Raw genomic sequence first — 18307 nt, forward strand, 5'->3', positions numbered from 1 at the left:
GTAGGAAAGTGGGACTGAGTTACTAGGGCCCAAGGTGGAGGGGCCCTAGTAACTTTAGCTATTGAAAAATAGCAGATATACAAGCTCACAGCGCGGCACCGAGTGCCGTGCTGCGAGCTTGTAGATCTGCTATTTTTGAAAAGTCGTGAAAATGTACGCAAATCTTTGAATATATGTATTTTTTAAGTGAACATTTGTAACTCAAATTTGGCTTCTGGGTGGTCCCTGGAACTAAATATTTTGAGATGGGGGGGGGGTCCTTCACATGAAAAAGTTTGAGCATCACTGACATGGAAACATAGGTTTCTTGGCACACATTTTCACGATTTAAAAAAAATAGCAGATCTACAAGCTCGCAGCGCGGCACTCGGTGCCGCGCTGTGAGCTTGTAGATCTGCTATTTTTCAATAGTTAACATTCATGGGGGGCCCGCAGTGAATCGTTGTACCCAGGGCCCAGAATTTGGTGTGACGCCCCTGCTTGCACCGCTGGCCAACGGTGGCTCTGAATGGCTGAGACGAGAGTCACTTGGCGCAGAGTGCCTTGTCATAATCCTGATTTATGTGACACGGTGTCCAATTACCCTTCTCCAGCGCTGAGTAGCTGTGTCATCGCCTCAGGCCGCTCGCTCGCCCGGCGTGCTGCTGTTGGGCCACAGAGCTCAGAGAAACAGAGGGACGATGGCCCTGCGCAGCTCAGGGTAGTTAATGAATTCTCTGGTGTAGACCCCGTGCTTCTGTCTGGCCCATATTGTCATCTGGATGAAGCTGACCAGGGTGAATACAGCCACTGTGGGCAAAACATGGGGACACATTAACTCACTCAATGCCAAATGCCCAAATGGCTCCAAGGTAGCTGTGCCCTGATTTTGTATGTTTTTCTTTGCCATGCAATGAAAAAAAATGTTTTTTTTAATGTTTTTTCCCCACAGAAACAGACACAGTTGTTGTGATTCAGTGGCAAAAAGAATTTTGTCAATCAGACAAATGGTTCCAGAGATAGAGCTGTTTGAATGAAAAAAAGTGTCCATCCACTAGAATGGACACACATTTTCTCAATCAGCTAAACGAGGGAGCCAACACACAAACAGAGAAAACCATCTCTCTGATCTCAGGTCATTTTGCATCTTTAAAAAAAAAAAAAAAATGAAAAAAAAAAAAAAGAGTTTCTATACAAAAAACACAAAAGACATCATTGGCACTGAGGCCCATTGAAAAAACTCATTGAGTGAGTTAAAGTAGCTACATTAAATTGATTTGTTTATATTACGTTGATTTCTTTTTTCTTTTCTTTTCTTTTTTTACCTGGAGCACACTGGGTCATGATGCTGAAACTAAGCCATGCGCCCACCTGCACACAAATGAAAGGAGATATCCATGCATGCAAAGTGAGAAGAATGGCACAATTAAAACGAATGCTTTTGAGGGACATGTTTGATTTGCTGTAGAGCTCAGAGATAGGGAATGTTCAACCTTTCTACCGGAAGGACCTGCATTTTACTGTAGCATTTTGGAAAGCAACTAATACAAATTGCCAATGTTGGGCAATTACTTTAAACTTGTATTAGTCTCTTCTTACCATCTGACAAGTCTACTGTGGACACAATAAAATGAAGACAAGACAAATTAAGACAATTATCAATAGCTCAGAGATATTTAACATTATCCATCGCAGGTGATGATACCAAAAATGAACCTCTTCAAATGACTTAAGCTTATGTACTGGGTTCACATAACGTTTGACCAACCTCATAGGTGTAGTTTGGACAGGACACAACGACGAAAGGCCAAGTGAAGGGGTTTGTGGTGGGGTAAGGGATACTCTTTGGCCTGGATCCTATTAACAGGATATAACAGTAAGGCACAGGTCTTGATGGAAATATCCTCCTAGCATGCCATCTGGACAACGTCTGATGATATGAAATGTGTCAAACATCACTGGCTTGTGAGCATATGAGAGCATAGGTGATTTCATACATGAGTTATTAGGCTCTCTTATCACTCCCATGAAGGCCACATTAACTCTTAAAACATGGTTATCTTGTGGACACTGGACAGAATGTTTGTGGAAAAGAATCCTGGTTTCTATACATTATTCTGGCCTGGAAGTATACAAAATAAAATATTTCACTAAGCAATGTAGAAAATCAGAGGGAATTGGTGGCTTGTTGGGCAATCGACTGGTTTCTCCACGCTATTGGGATAGCCCCACACCAGTCACAGGTTTTGGATGGGACAACAATTCCACTGCAGCACCGGTCATTAAGTTTGACATCATGTCACCATGTGTTTCACCACACCAGTCACACATTTTGGAGGGGTCAACAATTTCACTGTCACAAAGTTTCAGTGTCACAATGGTCACAATGTGAATGGGTCAACATTTTCACTGTCACACCGGGCATTCATTTTGACAGGTCACCAATTTCACATTCATACCAGTCAAAAGAAAAAAGATATCATGTCATCAAAAATGTCATACTTGTGAATTTAACACATCAAAAAGGTATATGAATTGAAGAATTGCATATAGTGCCGGAGGGTTTTGCCTCCATGCCACCCAAGCACCACACACAAGTCACAAAGTTTGTCATATTTTGACAGGCCATATCATTGTATGGCATCCATCACAGGTTGTCACAAAGTTTTTCATTCAGTCATTGTGGAAAGAGTTTGACTTTAAGATTAACTTTTTCAGGATCCCTTTTTAAGTTGTATCAGGCCCAATGTCAAGGAATATATCTATTGTATATACGATATCATAAACCGTGGCATAAAAAATGGTGTCTGTAATTATAAGCCTTACTACAGGGCAGGTCAACTGTTACACGAACACGAGTGACAATTTTGGATGCATCAACAATTTCACTTATTTGCAAACATTTAGCAAGTCACCATGTAAATAGAATCACACTTTTAGTACTGTGATAAAGTCATACTATTACTATATGTTGTCAGAAATGACAATTGTGTCATATTATGTCATCAAAAAGTCATGCTAGCCTTCTGTATATACCGTAGCAAAAAAACAAAACCTGCCTACTACAGGCTACTACACACAAACGTAAAATAATGAAATAAACAAGAATCCTGTACCATTCGTCCTCAGCAATAAGCTATGCTACTGTATCTCATCAGAAAACACCATACAGTAGCAAACTAGGCTGTCTGAATATTTCCCATAGCATACAGTATGTCATCACAAATAGGCCATACTGGTGGCTCGCCTGGTAAGAGAATACTTTAATACATAAATAAAGTTAATCTTAATAGATAGTCTTTTCAATGGACTGTCCGTCCATCCACAGCCATGGCCTGGGTTCGAATCCGATCCAAGGTTCTTTGCTGCATAGTACAGTCTATGTCTCTCGCCTCACTCACTGTCACTGTCACTATCAAAAATAAAGCTGAAATACCCTAAAACTATAAACTGTCATCAGAAATATGCCATGCTACTGTATATAGTATCGTCAAAAATAGGGAATACTCTATTATACTGTGTCATCAATAAGCTGAGCTGAACACACTGAGACCGACTGACAGATTCCACTTCCAAATGTTTTTCAAACTTTCCTCAGGGGAAAAAAAAAAATGTTTTGTGAAACCTTGCAGTGTTTTCTACAGTACTTCTACATGCCACTATAGTTCTGGTTTATTTACTGAGACTATATTTGTCACAGTCACGGTTTAGCATTTTGGCATAGATGTGCACAGGTCATTGCATAGCTCGTCGTTGTCGGGTGGAAGCCTTTTATGTCCAACCCCCCCCCCCCCCCTTTTTTTTAAAAGATTTAAAATAGTGTTGTGTGCTTGTAGATCGGCTATTTTCACAACTTTTATGCAACACTTTTGTATGATGAAGTAAGGCTTTCATCTACCAAAAAAACATAGGCATTTGAAACTTGGAGATACAAGGTTTCTGCCTGACAGTGACGAGTGCAAAACAAAACCTACCAGAAGGAGCACATGGCACATATCCCCTCATCCCAGATAAAGCCCCTCTGAATGCATCCTCAACATTATCTATTATCCCTTGTGAAGGCGGCGTGGCCCTGAATGTAAAGCAGTTTTGACTTTGTACTGTGCTCACCGTTGGTTCCCACTAAGTCTGGTGATCTATGCTTTTGAGTTTCTTTGTGGCACTCATTGTAAGTCAGTAAAATGAATAGTATTATCTAAATGCCTGAAATGTAAATAGTATGTAAAATAAATCTCTCAAACACAACTTCATCATGCTGTACGATATAGTGGTTGACTAACCACAAGCTTTACATAATCATTAATTAGAACACAAACCACAGGAGACCAAAAACAGGGCTGATGAATACTGTAGGCTATTCGTACAAATTAGAATGTGGAGTGCAAAACTTACCATTGCAGCCAAAATGATTGAGAGCCATGTGTATGGAGAAGTTTCCTGCTTCACAAAGCTGTAATGAGCAGAGTGGTATATTTGTATTAGCTGTCTAGTACAGTAAAACAGATTGGAATATAGCTGCAAAGCAGAGATTCAGGGGTCTATAAGCCAACACCAACACGCACTGTTAGAAGTTGAAAGCTGCTAGGGGTCTAGACCTTTGACAGTTGCACCTGTATACTAAATTGTATGAAGATCAAACAGATTTATTAATGGACAAATTTGTGCTGGGCAGTGGGAAATGCCCTTTTTTGGCAACGCCATCATATCCCACTGTTCAATTTCAAAAACATTTTGGGGACATGTTTCAGCTTAATTAAACATAATTCACCTAATATTTGGATAAAACTGTCATTGATTTGTGCGCAAATTTGTGTCTGGTTTCAAAATCATTTTATATACATGGCTCAACGGTGTTGAGCATAGATAGTAGGCTAACTATTCCAAAGCCAGTTCAGATCAAACCTCAGACCTCTTCGCTGTGATTGGCTGAGACGTGTGGAGAGAGCATTCCTATTGGTTCGTTGATTGATTGATTGAATACTTTATAACAGTTAGCAAAATAAAAAATAGTAATAGGGGTACAATTATGCATTAATGCTAAAAGGATAACACAAAAGGTCAATGAACTAGTGGTCAAATTGAATAAATCTTTCAGGGAATGTTTCAGGTATAGCCTATTATGTGGACATATGGACTAATGATTGGCCCAACGGTTGTTGACTTTGGTCTTTTTCAGTGCTGAGCCATGGCCTTTTGAAGTTCATCCATGGATGGATATCTGTATACGTTTTGTGTAAATCGGACACATGGCGTAAGAGTTATTACTTTTTTCAAAATTTAATTTTAGCGCTCCAAGTAACGCACACAACTTCCAACCATTGGTGACATTTTTGTGTCTCTACCATTTACCATTTTCATGGGAATTTTTAAAGAAAAAAGAACTAAAAATGTGGCGGGAGACACCAGCACAAAACCAATAGCGGTAAAGAGCTTTGGGCTTTAAACTATATTTATGCTTATAAAACAAGATGCAAGAACAATACATACCACAAACACAGCAAATGCGATATAAACCTGTGATTTACCATACGCTGGGGAAAAAAAGACACATAGTTCCCTTAGTATTATTATATCATTCATCAGATACTAAGATAACGTTGCTGTCAGACAGAAACAACCAACTATTAAATTACATTTTTAAAAATACTTTTTAATCTATTAATAAATCTATGCTACTGAACACCCTTTACATCTGTGGGTTTTACAAATTGTGCAACTCTTTGAGCTCTGCTAAACAGTGCCCCCTAGGGGTGGCTTTCTTATTATACCCACTCCAGTATTTTTCCAAATTCACTTCCTGTTTTGGGCATGCAACCGCATGCAACAGCTATGTGCAGCTCTCTCTTCTAGTTGAAAAGTCTGGTTGAGTCTGTAAGTACTGTTTTTGTGTCTCAGTAATGATGAAACAAGATTGCCAACTCCCTTTTTGAGAGCCCAACTGTGTGTATTCTCTAGCCTGTTCCCTAGCCTGTTAGCCTGTTTACCTCTAGCCGCAAATTGCAACACTAGATTTTATTTTAATCGGATGAATCTAGGGTTGCAATACCTCCCATAGGGATCCAATGCATCAAAACAGTTTTTTGCTATCTGATTGTGTTAAACGACTTCAAACTCACCAATATTGTGGCTCTATGGAAAGCTTGGAATTTACTCTTGCTATCTGCAAAGTGTTTGTTTCAGAAAAATCCACAGTAGGCATGTTAGGAGCTACTTTCTATCCAAGAAATTTGGTTCAGGTGATTATTTTTTCGAAGTGCTGGAGTTTGGAAGCGCTCGTGGAAAATCCCTCAGCGGTCCTGTGACCACCTGGTTCTAAATTTCACATAATGCAGGAGGCAGCGGGACATGGCGTTATAGAAGACGAGTGCTTCCGAAGTTCAACACTTAGAAAATAAACCATGTCTGCTCGGATTTCTTGACAGAAAATAAATCATAACAATTATACGGTGGATTTTTCAGAAACAAACACTTTGCAGATAGCAAGAGTAAATTCCAAGCTTTCCATAGAGCCACAATATTGGTGAGTTTGAAGTCGTTTAACACAATCAGATAGCAAAAAACTGTTTTGATGCATTGGATCCCTATGGGAGGTATTGCAACCCTAGATTCATCCGATTATTAAAAAAATCTAGTGTTGCAATTTGCGGCTAGTTTACCTCTATGCTGCAAACCTACTGTGTGCCATGTTAGCCATTAGGCTATTCTGCTTTGAGCTAATAGGGGTCATAATGCAGCAATGCTGTATTGTCCCTTCCAGTGAAATCCAGTCATGTCTTTTACCTGTGAACTGAATATTATTATTTTCGGATTTTTTCAGTTCATGCCACATAGACTGTGCACCTTAAAAACTGATTTACAGTATTCTGTGCAGAAACTGCATTTCTAATGCACCTTAAACTCTGTTTAAAGCTGCCTTTCTTAGCTGGGCAATTCATGTGGTTTATATAGTTTCATTTCATTGCAGCTGTGTGAATGTTTAGCTGCAGTTCATGTTTTGCAAGTTAATTAGTGTATATAAAAGCATTATTAAAAAAGTATTTACAGTGGAACACATTTCAGTACACATTGTAACAAATGTATGGTTTGTGTATTTCATGTCATTTCAGTTCTACAATTAAAAATATATATATTTAAAGAAGGAAAGGAAAAGAAAATCAAAACCCAAACAAAGCCTTCAAATGGATATCAGTCTCCTCCTGGTCCTTTTTTGGGCTATCTGATGTTAACTGTCTGCCTAAGGATGCACGCATAGCGAGGGCAGAACACAAATATTGAACCAATGAAAAGTAGTAAAAAGCACTAAACCTCCTACTCGATCCTCATATTGTCAGTCAAACCACTTGACTCCAACTTTATCTAATCAATGATATTGGACAAACTATCTCCACCCACATTAGCTGTATTCGGGTGATGATAATAAGGACACGTTAAAGTATCTGTACGTGTATAAAGTCACCATAGCAACTTTGATGAGTCAGGTTTTTTTTTTTTTTTTTTTCATTTCCTGAAATATTTTGGGCATAGTTGGTTTCTGCCTGACAACCGAGATATGATATTTGATGGTGTTATACTCACAAGGCGGTGTGTACAGAGGGTGGTTGATATGGTAGGCCAGCCAGGCAGCGAATCCCCAATAATACAAACAATTCTGGGCGAGAGAGAGTGTAACACATTCGTCAGTGTGGTCAACCATCTCAGTAACCATGCTGTGTTATGATGCTTGATACCATACGTACCACTGAGTTCTCAAAATGAGTCACTCCACAGATGCACACCATATGGTGTCATAATAATAGGAGACAATAGTTGTGGACACTGTTGCCAGATTGTGCGGGAGAAATACACAACAAGGTCTATGAAAACAACCAGCCCAAAAGAATCTTCTGACACGTGAGCACTCTGAATCTTGTTTTCAAATAGCTCTCTCACACTCTCACATTAGCTAACTCAAATAGCTCGCATTTTCAAATAGCTCCCAACTTAAGTCACAACGCGTCGCGACACAACATTTTGTGCCAGGGTTCCCTAGCACAATTTATTTTCAGGCAGGGAAGTGTGGAAAAAATACATATTAATTTGGCACTGAACATGAAAATGTTTAAGAACCACTGTTGTTAAACAACATTAGGAAACAAGTCCAAATTAGCAGTTCTACACTTTAAAAACCAGTGAGACTCCCTAATCAGGAGATGTATGCATGTATGCACAAATTGGCCGTAGCAACCTCATGGTGGCACTAGAAGAGGGGCATGTGAGAAACCACGGAGGTTGTGGTTTGCCAGCTAAGGAGTGTGCAAAGTTTGGCATGGATAGGGGCAAAGGTGCCAGACATAAGAGTAGGGCCAAACGTGTGACGTGACGGACAGACAGAGGGACTGACTGACAGACAGCCAGGGAGGTTTTCATAGTAAAAAACCTGACGGTCGCAATAAGCCCCTCCCCCAAAAATGCAACCCGCAACCACCAATATTTACAAAGCTTATAATAAGTGGACATGGCAACCCTGGTTTGTGGAGTTTGCTGCAGAGTTTCTAAAAGTCAAGCAAAGTCTATTTGTAGTGGAGTGGTAGTGTGCGTTCAACTACTGAATACCCACTGGGCATTCAGGGGGCTCTGTGCCAACCTAATTAGCATAGCTGCCCTGGATTTTTGTCAGTACTCATTTTCCCTAATGGTACTACAGTCTCTTCCCACACACACACATACTGACCCCTGCGGGAGGTCAAACTAACCATCTGTAGTGTTTAATCACACGTACGTAGACTACAGTATGTTTTTGTTTACCAATATTAGACATGGTACTCATTTGCTGTCTGTTGATCACGGCCCACGCAATGTATCTTTAGACTGCGGCACACATTTAGGGAAATGTTCTGTGTAGCTGATTGGCAAAAGTATAGATGTACAAGTCATTGCTTTTGTTTTGTTGCTTTAGTAAGTTAAGAATACCGTGATTTCAAGGAAACTTTTGAATAACTTATGACTGTCACGATCTCGGCCTCTGGCCCTGTCCTGTGAGTGTGTCCTTCCCACGTCCTGAATAATGTTCCCCTGTCTTGCCCTATTGTGACTGCCCAGAGTGTCCTCACGCCCTCCCCACCTCCTCTGAGGACTTTAACTCATACTCTGCGATTCCCGTCGAAACTGGAGATTTAATTCGCTTTAATCATTATGAAACGATTAAAAGTATGATCGCTGTATATAGCCGTTTCGGAGACTTTAGGCCCGCCCCCTAACTGTATCCGGTCGTATTTCCCGTTTGGACCGGATCAAAGGTTTCCATATCCGGTCTGACGTCCAGTCGCAGCTCCGTTCGCATAGCTTTTCATTGTAAACAAGTGAGCTGACTGCATGGCCATAGAATGGTATCACCGAGTCTACACGTCTACTAGATGAGTCGCGCACAGATTGTGCACGATGCGTGCGCGTGCCCACGTTAAAAGGTAAGGACAATTTGGCAGCTGCTTACTACAGCTATGTTTAAAATGGCAGCAAAATTGTTAATAGAGAGAACGTTTCCACCTGGGCATCCAGCTGTGTCACGGTGCATCTTATAGTCAATTGGACTTTAAAGAGTATTATGAGGACTCTGAGGAGTGGTGCGTTGTTTGTTAGGTCGCTGAGTTATTGTTTGTTTGCTGCCTGGTCCAGTGTTACTGCTCGATTCGAATTCCCAGTGTGTATTCAGTCTTACATATGTTTGAGTACGGCCTGTGTGTATGTCCAATATGAGTATTGGCAACACCAGCTGCAGTACCAGCTGCAGCTGCAGCCACTCAGTGTTGCTGTTGTGATTCTTAACTTCTGTTAGCGGTGTACGTTACATTTTCTCGCCAGTAAAGAGTTTAGAGTTTGCCAACTTCCTTTGTGTTATTTTCTGCGCCTTGGGTCCTACCCTCCCCGGGCGTGAGCGTGACACTGACAATTTGTTGCCAGTTTCTGAAAGACGTAAAACCAATATAGGATAAAAATGTATTCCTCTACACACCAAATCTGACGATTTTGAGGATTTTTTTGTTGACATGCCCACATTGCCCAGGCCATAATGCTAGGGTTCATGAGGTTATCATTTACATAGTGTATGGTATGACTTACCCTCATGGTGGCCTGTATAGGCATCGTTCCATGGGAAAAACGATGTATGAAGATGGTTTCAAACAGTCTCTTGATATAGTGGAACGAATGGCACACACAGGCCAACCTGCAATTGCAATACAGTCGATAGGTTGTCATTTCTGCTGGGTTAGCAAGGAAAGGCACTGTTCACACAGAATTTCCTGCTTTGATTTTAAAAACCTACTTGACCACTTTGAAGGGACTGGAGGTGAAGTTGTGCTGCGGCAGGTAGATGTTTGGCAGACGAAAATAGAACAGAAGGTAGACGATCAGAGGTCCAAAGCACTCTGCCAGAAACACCTGTGGGATCAGAATCAGATCCAGAATTAGAATATATTTGTACAACCGGTGCTGTAGCCTAAATATTAATTACTCTCCTGGCCCATGCTGTGGCTGCTATGCTGGTATGTGGCTGAATTTCCTCATCACATACCTGTAGCCTCACTTATTAACGAGGACAATGAGAAAGTACTATAGCATTTGATCCACAAGCTCTAATTGAATAGATTAACATTACTAAGGAGGAACTGTCCTGATGAATGAAATGGGATTCCCACTGGGATTCCCCTAGTGTGGGGAGAGAGTTGGTTGAGAATTTCATCATGAGATTGTCCTGACACATCAGGCATTCTATGCACGTCAAAGGTGACAGTTTTCTGCTGCGTGTGTTGGTTCCTTTGCACCTGGATAAACTCCAGTGTCTGCTCAGTCCTCCTCGTTTTATCACACCATCCACAGCGACTGACTGTGTTTGGGTGTCTGAGTTATTTCCATTTTTGACATGAGATGTTTTGGCAGCAAGTTCACTTTTTGGTGACAGACAGTTCAGTAGCAAGCACAACTGTATTGCATCATACCCAGTGCAGAGGAAATTACTTTTCCGCATTCACCATTTAATCAGCTGCGCCTGGTGGGGAGATGTTAGGGGTTAAGCATCTTGCTCAGGGTCCAGGGACACTTTGACATGTAGATGAGCAAGCCGAGGGTCAAACTGGTACTCAGCTAAGGCCACCCTAAACCCAAGTCCAAGCGATGACTTGATCCTTTTATCACACTCTCATCTAGGCCATAAATGTACATGTACATGTATATGTATTTTCTCGATGACACCCTTACAGATACACATTGAAAAGATCACAAGTGGAGTACATAATACTGGCAGTAAGGGCACAAGGACAATCAGACCTCACATACTTTACAGTACTGTCCAGTACGTGATGCCAGACAGGCCAAGACATAATAAAATACTGTATATTCTCATCATTAAGCATTCAATCAGCCAGTGCATCCTGCCAGGATAACATAAATCATGGTTATAGCCGTTAGATTAAAAGTTGTCAGTCCAGCAGTAGGCTAGGCTACACTGGAAGGAGTAGCAAGAAATATGATGTAAGACTGAATGAAATACGTTATGCAAGACAGTGACTGGATTTAGAATTCTAAAGTTTCTCCTGCATAACTCAGTCAGAGTGACTATCAGATATGAAGTATTAAAGTTCCCTCCCCTTGAATAACTTCCCCTCTCTCACACATAACTTCCAAAACACTCTTATCTGGAATTGAAAATATCCTCTCTATTTCTCTCCTTGGGTTCTCCTTATAGCACTTCTGCGTTGTGGGATCTTCTCAGAGTCATGGGTATATTATGCTACACCTGCTGCCGAAGCATGGACTCTTAGGCGTGTAGTTATACTTTTCATTCCTTGTAATAGTGTTTATTAATTTAGGAACTTAACAACTTGAAACTTAGTGTGCCTTTTTCTGGATCGGCTATTTTCGGCAAAGAGGCGGTGTGGAGCTGGGGGGAAATGTCCATGGATGAATCCCTGAACAACTAATTATTTAGGACAGGAGTCTTCATCATTTTTAGCCCAAGGACCCCTTAGCTGAGTGAGAGAGATGAAGCAGGGACACGCACTATACGTGTTGTATAAATTGTGTTGAGGATTCAACTTTTACTTAGATTTCATAGATTGTTGAATGTGCATTATTCAGATAGTTCACTTTTTAAACCTTCAATATTTAGTCAGCTTGACTGTTGGCTCTGTACTTGGTCTGCGCCTTTTCCCTATACACCAACTCTCTGAAAATAGCTGCTGCGATGCATTGCAAACTTGAGATCTTGCATTGCAAGCTTGTAGATCTTGTGAGCTTGTAGCTTCTAGATCTGCTATTTTCAAAAGATGTTTATACATTTGAAGACTTGTGAAACAATGAGTATTCTTTATTTTTGGTGTTCAAATACATTTAGCCAATTATTTTGTACTTTTAGTAGTAAAAGTAAATCTTGAATACTGAACTTGTACTTGTAACAGACTGTTTCTACAATAGATTATTGATACTTTAACTTAAGTAAAACATGTGAGTACTTCTTCCATCACTGGTCTCTCTCACCATGGCCCATCCCAGCTGTGGACCGAGGTCATGGAAGAATAAGGTGCCTGAGGTTCCGACCGGAAGATTCCCCAACACCTGGTCATCTTGCAGAGATTCCCCGTCTGGAAATTAGCAAGGAAAGAATGAGCTGATAACTGCATGGCTGGATGGAGGTTCCGTTTTGTTTTCCAGAAAACTGAAAACATTTCACTTACTGTATGAGCAGAACAAAAGAAAACTCAGACAAATTTATGTAAATGAGTTATATCTTCCTGTGGAAAATAACAAAACTAATTCTAGACATAAATGTAACCTTACTTCACTTGAAGCAGACAGTGGGGCTGTCATCAAAATGTGATGGCATGCCAGGCCCATTATAATGTGTTATTGTATCTAACTGGTATTTAAAGGAGTAGTTCACCCCAAAAAATACTTATTTTCTATCATTTACAGCTACACACCTCATGAAGCCTTGACATGTTTTTGTTGCATTCCTAAGCCAATCATTTCATGACGGAGTCTCTAGTAGGAGAATTCAGAAGGAGAATCAATTGAGTCTCCTAACTGAGTACAGTACTTGAGTATATGAGCTTAGTTACATAATACATTCCACCACTGCAATCTAGCTTGCGACAAACGGATGCCTTTGCATTGGCCACTTCTCAATGGCGTCCTTTGGGGCTGCCCATGGCTCAGTGCCCAAGATAGGTGTGTCCCTGGTGGCAGCCAGGGGGCGTACCGGAGGCTCTCCTCGTTAAACCAACTGATAAGGGCAATTTCTCCATTTTTCTGTATGCCAAAATATATGAATGAAAACATTGTATTAGTATGCAGACCTGGGTCAAATGATATCTGAAAAGCGTTCTCAAGAGCCAGCTGCATAGTGTTTGCCAAAGAATGTAACTGTGTTTAAATGTTTTGTTATTTCACTCTCTATGCCTCCTCTGACTGACAACTATGGACTATAAGGACTATAAGTCCAGGGCTAAATGAAAACCTCCCACTGGCTCTCAAGGCAACAGTGGTCACTCAGGCACCGCTGTGAGGAGCCAGGGCCGGCCTTCTCAATAAATATTCAGGGCAAAACCCAAGTGTCCACCACCTGCAACGATAATTGGAAATACACCCCGTGGATGCAAGCAGCTGTATTGATTCCCATTGTCAAGCCTGTCAGCCTCAAAACCTTTGTGTTACAAAGAGGCTGTGAAAGTTTGAAACTAGTATTGCTCTTCTTTGTTGGGTATATTGCAACATACGTCTGTAATTTAAAAGATACAGTGCTGTACACTCTTGTGACATTGAGTGGTAGTTGAAAAATATTCTTGACGGCGCATTTCCCCCAACATATTTTGAATACCACTTCACACATGAACACCATCCACACACCATCAATGCAATACAATTGAAAAATTAACATTGACACGATTCAACCGATTCCAAATGTCTTCACAACTACTGTATAATGCATGTCATTTATGACAAGCTTTATGTGGAACAAGAAAATACATTTCCTTCAAAAGCTAATGTATAGGCTCCATTGTAGCAGTAAAAAGGAGCATACCAGCTCTTTTGACATGCGGGTCCTTTGTCACGCGTGTATCAAAACAGCGGCGCAGTTCGGCCAGTGGAGACGCCCCTATACTCTATAGAGACGCCCCTCTTAACAACACACACGCATAAATATATATATATATATATATAAAAAAAACTGTTAAAGCCTGCACTTGACACTTTTGTGCTGTGCTCAAAATAAACTTACTTGTACTGTGAAAGGCCTCTCATTTTATTTATCTTCTGTGCTGGGTGTTTTTTTTAATGGGTTGGCATGGTACAAAAGAGAAATTAGAATTAGTGAAAACGGCTCACAACACACTTTGAAAAGATAAAAATATACTGTCTTGTTTTGTTCACTACTAGAAAATGCAGACATAACTTAGAAAATGCAGACATAACTGTTTATTTACAACAGCCAAAAATGTAATACATTTGTTCATACTCAGCATTTCCTTAAAGCTTATTCGAATTCGCCTTTACTTTAACATTAAAACTCGAACTACTGTCATACTCAAGATAACTTATAACGTGTCAGGTTATTGTTAAAGTAACGCGCTACGCGCCTGACAGAGATGACAGCGTCCCCACCCGGGTGCCGCCACGGGCTTAGGCCAATCAGAGGCAAGCGGAACGAGGGGCGTCTCCACTGGCCGAACTGCGCCGCTGTTTTGATACACGCCTTTGTCACAGTTACTTTCAAAAGGAGGTTATGCATAAATATTTGGCATTTCTTTCTCCCCAAGAGTTGTATGAGATGGATTTCACTTCACAGCCAAAACAAACAAACCCACACCCAGCATGAACAGGATTACACTCAGACAGGAACATCACACAACAACACATGTATTTTTGTTTGTGTCATTTTCAAATTGTTGGGCTGGGCACTGCGGTATAGTGGCCATGCAGAGTTAGCCACTGCTGCTCTAAAGCCCCCGAAATTACCTGGTGGTTCTGAGGAGGCCTATCACAGTTTTTCTTAACCCAGTGGTTCTCAAACTTTTAAATTTGAAGCTCTCCCCTTGACTTTGACAGTGTACAAATGGAACCAAATGGACCTGTTAGGGTCCTTTTGTTTCAATTTGTACACTGTCAAAGTTACAGACTTGTAAGGGGTAATTTAGACCTCCAAAGGAACCTAGAGAGTCCCTGAAATGAGTGAAATCCACTTTGAGAACCACTGTCTTAACCCATTAAAAGCATATCTGTGTCATTTTAGGTTTTAGCTATATACGTATATAATATAGCCACATACGTTTTTCTCTTAGGATTTAGAATAGTGGTTCTCAAAAATAAAGATATACAATCTCACATTGTGTCACTTCGTGCTACACTGCAGGCTTGTACATCTGCTATTTTTAAACATTTTTGAGCGGTGCCGACCGAGTCAAAAGGCCCAACTGAAATACACTGATATAATGTTATAATGATATTATATAACACAACAACACTGTGGGTGTGGCTAACTTCAGCTGGGTCACCACCCACCCACTCTACGCGGACAGTTTAGTGTAGTGCGAGTCTCTCCGCAAGTTTCCAGCCAATAGCATGTGTTCTCCTCCCCCCACCCCCCTCTGCTCCTCTGCTCAGCGCAGAGAACGCTGCTGCGTCATGACGTCAACAACACATTTGGTGCGACGCTCTCTGCACTCTGATTGGTTAGGGAAATTCTACACTTCCTACAACAGTGATCATAACGCGATCGCCCAGGCTTCTTTTTCTTTCCGATCGCCAAAAGAAGTCTGGGTTTCCGAGGCTACCACCCACCTGACAACCATGCAGGCATACTAAATGGCCACATAAAACTATAATTTTAACACTTTCTGTACACTTTTTTGGAAAAAATCTTCCTACAAGTATAATCATAATACTTGATGATTATGTTGTAGGGGGGGGAAATATCACGGCACCCCATCTTTTAGAATGTCTTAACACAAATGTTCTCTTCCCTGGCACATAACATTTTCAGATGGGGGGTCCGTGGCCAAATACATATCAATTTGGGGGCCCTGGGGGTACGAAAAAGTTTGAGAACCACTGATTTAGAAGGCATTTCTAGATATCGGCCTCAGGTCTTACACTGGGTTAGATGGGAGCTGTCTCCGTGTGTGCCTGCCTTCTCACTTGTCACTCACTCATCACACCCTACTTTATGAATGCGGTAACGTTGTACCCTGAGCATAAACAGGGAATGTGCACCCACAAACACACAGCTGGTGCAGCTCTCTGCTTGCATCCAGATAGCATCGCATTACAAGTTTGTCATCATTCGGGGCAGAGTTATACTGTACAGCTTGATTTAAACCACAGGCTGTAAATATGTTTACTCTAGCCTACCGTAGGTCACCTTCCCCTGTCACATAATAAAAAGGCTAATAATAGTACTAGTAGTATTAGCAGTATCGTATTAATTCTGTATTTAGCCTTTAAAACGGTGATATATACCCTACACATGGGGCAACATTGTAGCTAAATTCGTAGATACTTACAGGGCTGTATTGTCAAAGACTGTCGGGATGGATGCCATTTTCGACCTACAGTGTAAATAAATGATAAGAACACATTTTAGATCCACTACAACATGATAGTCAAAAAACTCAAAAGTCAAACACTTTTCATACAACATGCGAAGACTGAATGTGCTTCAAACTAAAAATGTAAATAGGCAAAGATCAAACATGACAATACAAAATTGTGAAATTGTTGTTATTACAGACAATAAATGTATATATTTAGTTTTTCATCATCATTTCAGCATACTTTGGTGCACATGAGCAACAACTTTAATCAGCCACAGAGGCGGGAAATCTGTGACTTTTCTTTCTGAGAGCATGATAAATTTCCACTTACAGTTCTGGTATATCAGACGCTTGATATCCCATATGGTTGCTTTTGGCTCCACCTGTAGAAGTTGTCAAAAGAAGTGAGCCACTATCTATGTCATTATCGCAGCGAATTCCCTCAGAAGTTTCCAATGTAACAACCACTGCTAAACTGAACCGATAAGAAAGTATATACTTTACCTTTACCACACAAATCCGTGCCTTCCTAGCATCCAGAATTTCCAAGTCATAGAAAATGTAATTCTTAGGAGCTTTGGGCTCGGGTGCCTTTAATCCGTGGGCACACCTTGTCTTTATGAACTGTGCAACGGTGAATAAATCCCTTAGTTCAAAAGTCATGGTGGCAATTGGGTGTGTGTGTGTGTGTGTGTGTGTGTGTGTGTGTGTGTGTGTGTGTGTGTGTGTGTGTGTGTGTGTGTGTGTGTGTGTGTGTGTGTGTGTGTGTGTGTGTGTGTGTGTGTGTGTGTGTGTGTGTGTGTGTGTGTGTGTGTGTGTGTGCGCACACGTGTGTGTGTGTGTATGTGCAAACGCGTGCGTGTGTGTGAGTGCTGTAACTCTAGTTTGTTTGTGTTGTTAGTTACCCAAGTAAAACAATCTGAATATGACTAACAGGCCAAGTCATGCCAAGTCTTGTGGCATGAAGTTACTGTAGGTAGAGCTGCGATGACCTTGACAAATTGGTCTCAGCAGCTTCAGGTGCTGACTAGCATTCTCAGAAGATTGAGTTTGAGGTTTATGACAGGTTTATACAACCTGTGAGAGTGGATATTGATTCACAGATACACAGATGAACAAAAAGCTGATAATTTAAGTGCTGTTGTTTACAAAGTACTATTCAAAAGTTAACGTAAACATGCAGGTTAAACTGTATGTGTAACTTGACATGATGAACCCAAGTGTTTCTATTCTGGGACGAACATGACAGCAGATCTACAAGCTCACAAGTGAAGTGTGTACAGTAGCTCACCCACGAATAATGTAGAGTGGAGACAGGAGGGGGCCTTTATCGTGCCTGGTGGGAATGACGCTTTAGTCAGTGGTTCCCAACCTTTTCAGGACGTGAACCCCCAAAATGATGATATTTGAACTGGGGACATTCAATTTTGGCATTCAATTTTGTTTGACCCGGTTCCACAGATAAATATTAAAAAAATAGCAAGATCTACAAGCTCTTTCTTATATTAGCCTGATAATTTGACCAAATTTGTGACCAGTTAGTTTGTTGATTACTTTGATGCAGTAATGGTAATTCTTTTTTCTGCTTTATTAGAATTTTCGTATTAAGAATGTCTTAAAAGTTCTAAATTGTCACTTCACTGTCATCTGGGGGTCCCGACCCACAGGTTGAGAACCACTGAACTAAGTATTCATGTTGACGTACCACTTAATCCCTGTTTAAGACTTCATCGTATTGTGCGATGTTGTAACGTTCTGAAAATAGC

At 40.8% G+C, this 18307-nt stretch overlaps 1 protein-coding gene across 1 annotated transcript in view; it reads right to left on the bottom strand.

Annotated features, from left to right (window-relative positions):
* Positions 1-661: 661 nt before the first annotated feature.
* LOC308284802 (very-long-chain enoyl-CoA reductase-like) overlaps positions 662-18307 on the bottom strand; it is a gene marked incomplete at both ends in the record, with an annotated part of 36625 nt that continues 18979 nt past the window's right edge. The window contains 9 exons of the mRNA XM_080725529.1: positions 662-789; positions 1305-1350; positions 1748-1836; positions 4372-4429; positions 5467-5510; positions 7555-7627; positions 10075-10180; positions 10280-10395; positions 12490-12593. Coding sequence (XP_080581655.1) covers positions 662-789; positions 1305-1350; positions 1748-1836; positions 4372-4429; positions 5467-5510; positions 7555-7627; positions 10075-10180; positions 10280-10395; positions 12490-12593 — 764 coding nt within the window. The remainder of the gene's footprint in view (positions 790-1304; positions 1351-1747; positions 1837-4371; positions 4430-5466; positions 5511-7554; positions 7628-10074; positions 10181-10279; positions 10396-12489; positions 12594-18307) is intronic.

The sequence above is a fragment of the Nannobrachium achirus genome (assembly GCF_963921795.1).
Source record: "Nannobrachium achirus genome assembly, chromosome: 5".
Taxonomy (NCBI): Eukaryota; Metazoa; Chordata; class Actinopteri; order Myctophiformes; family Myctophidae; genus Nannobrachium; species Nannobrachium achirus.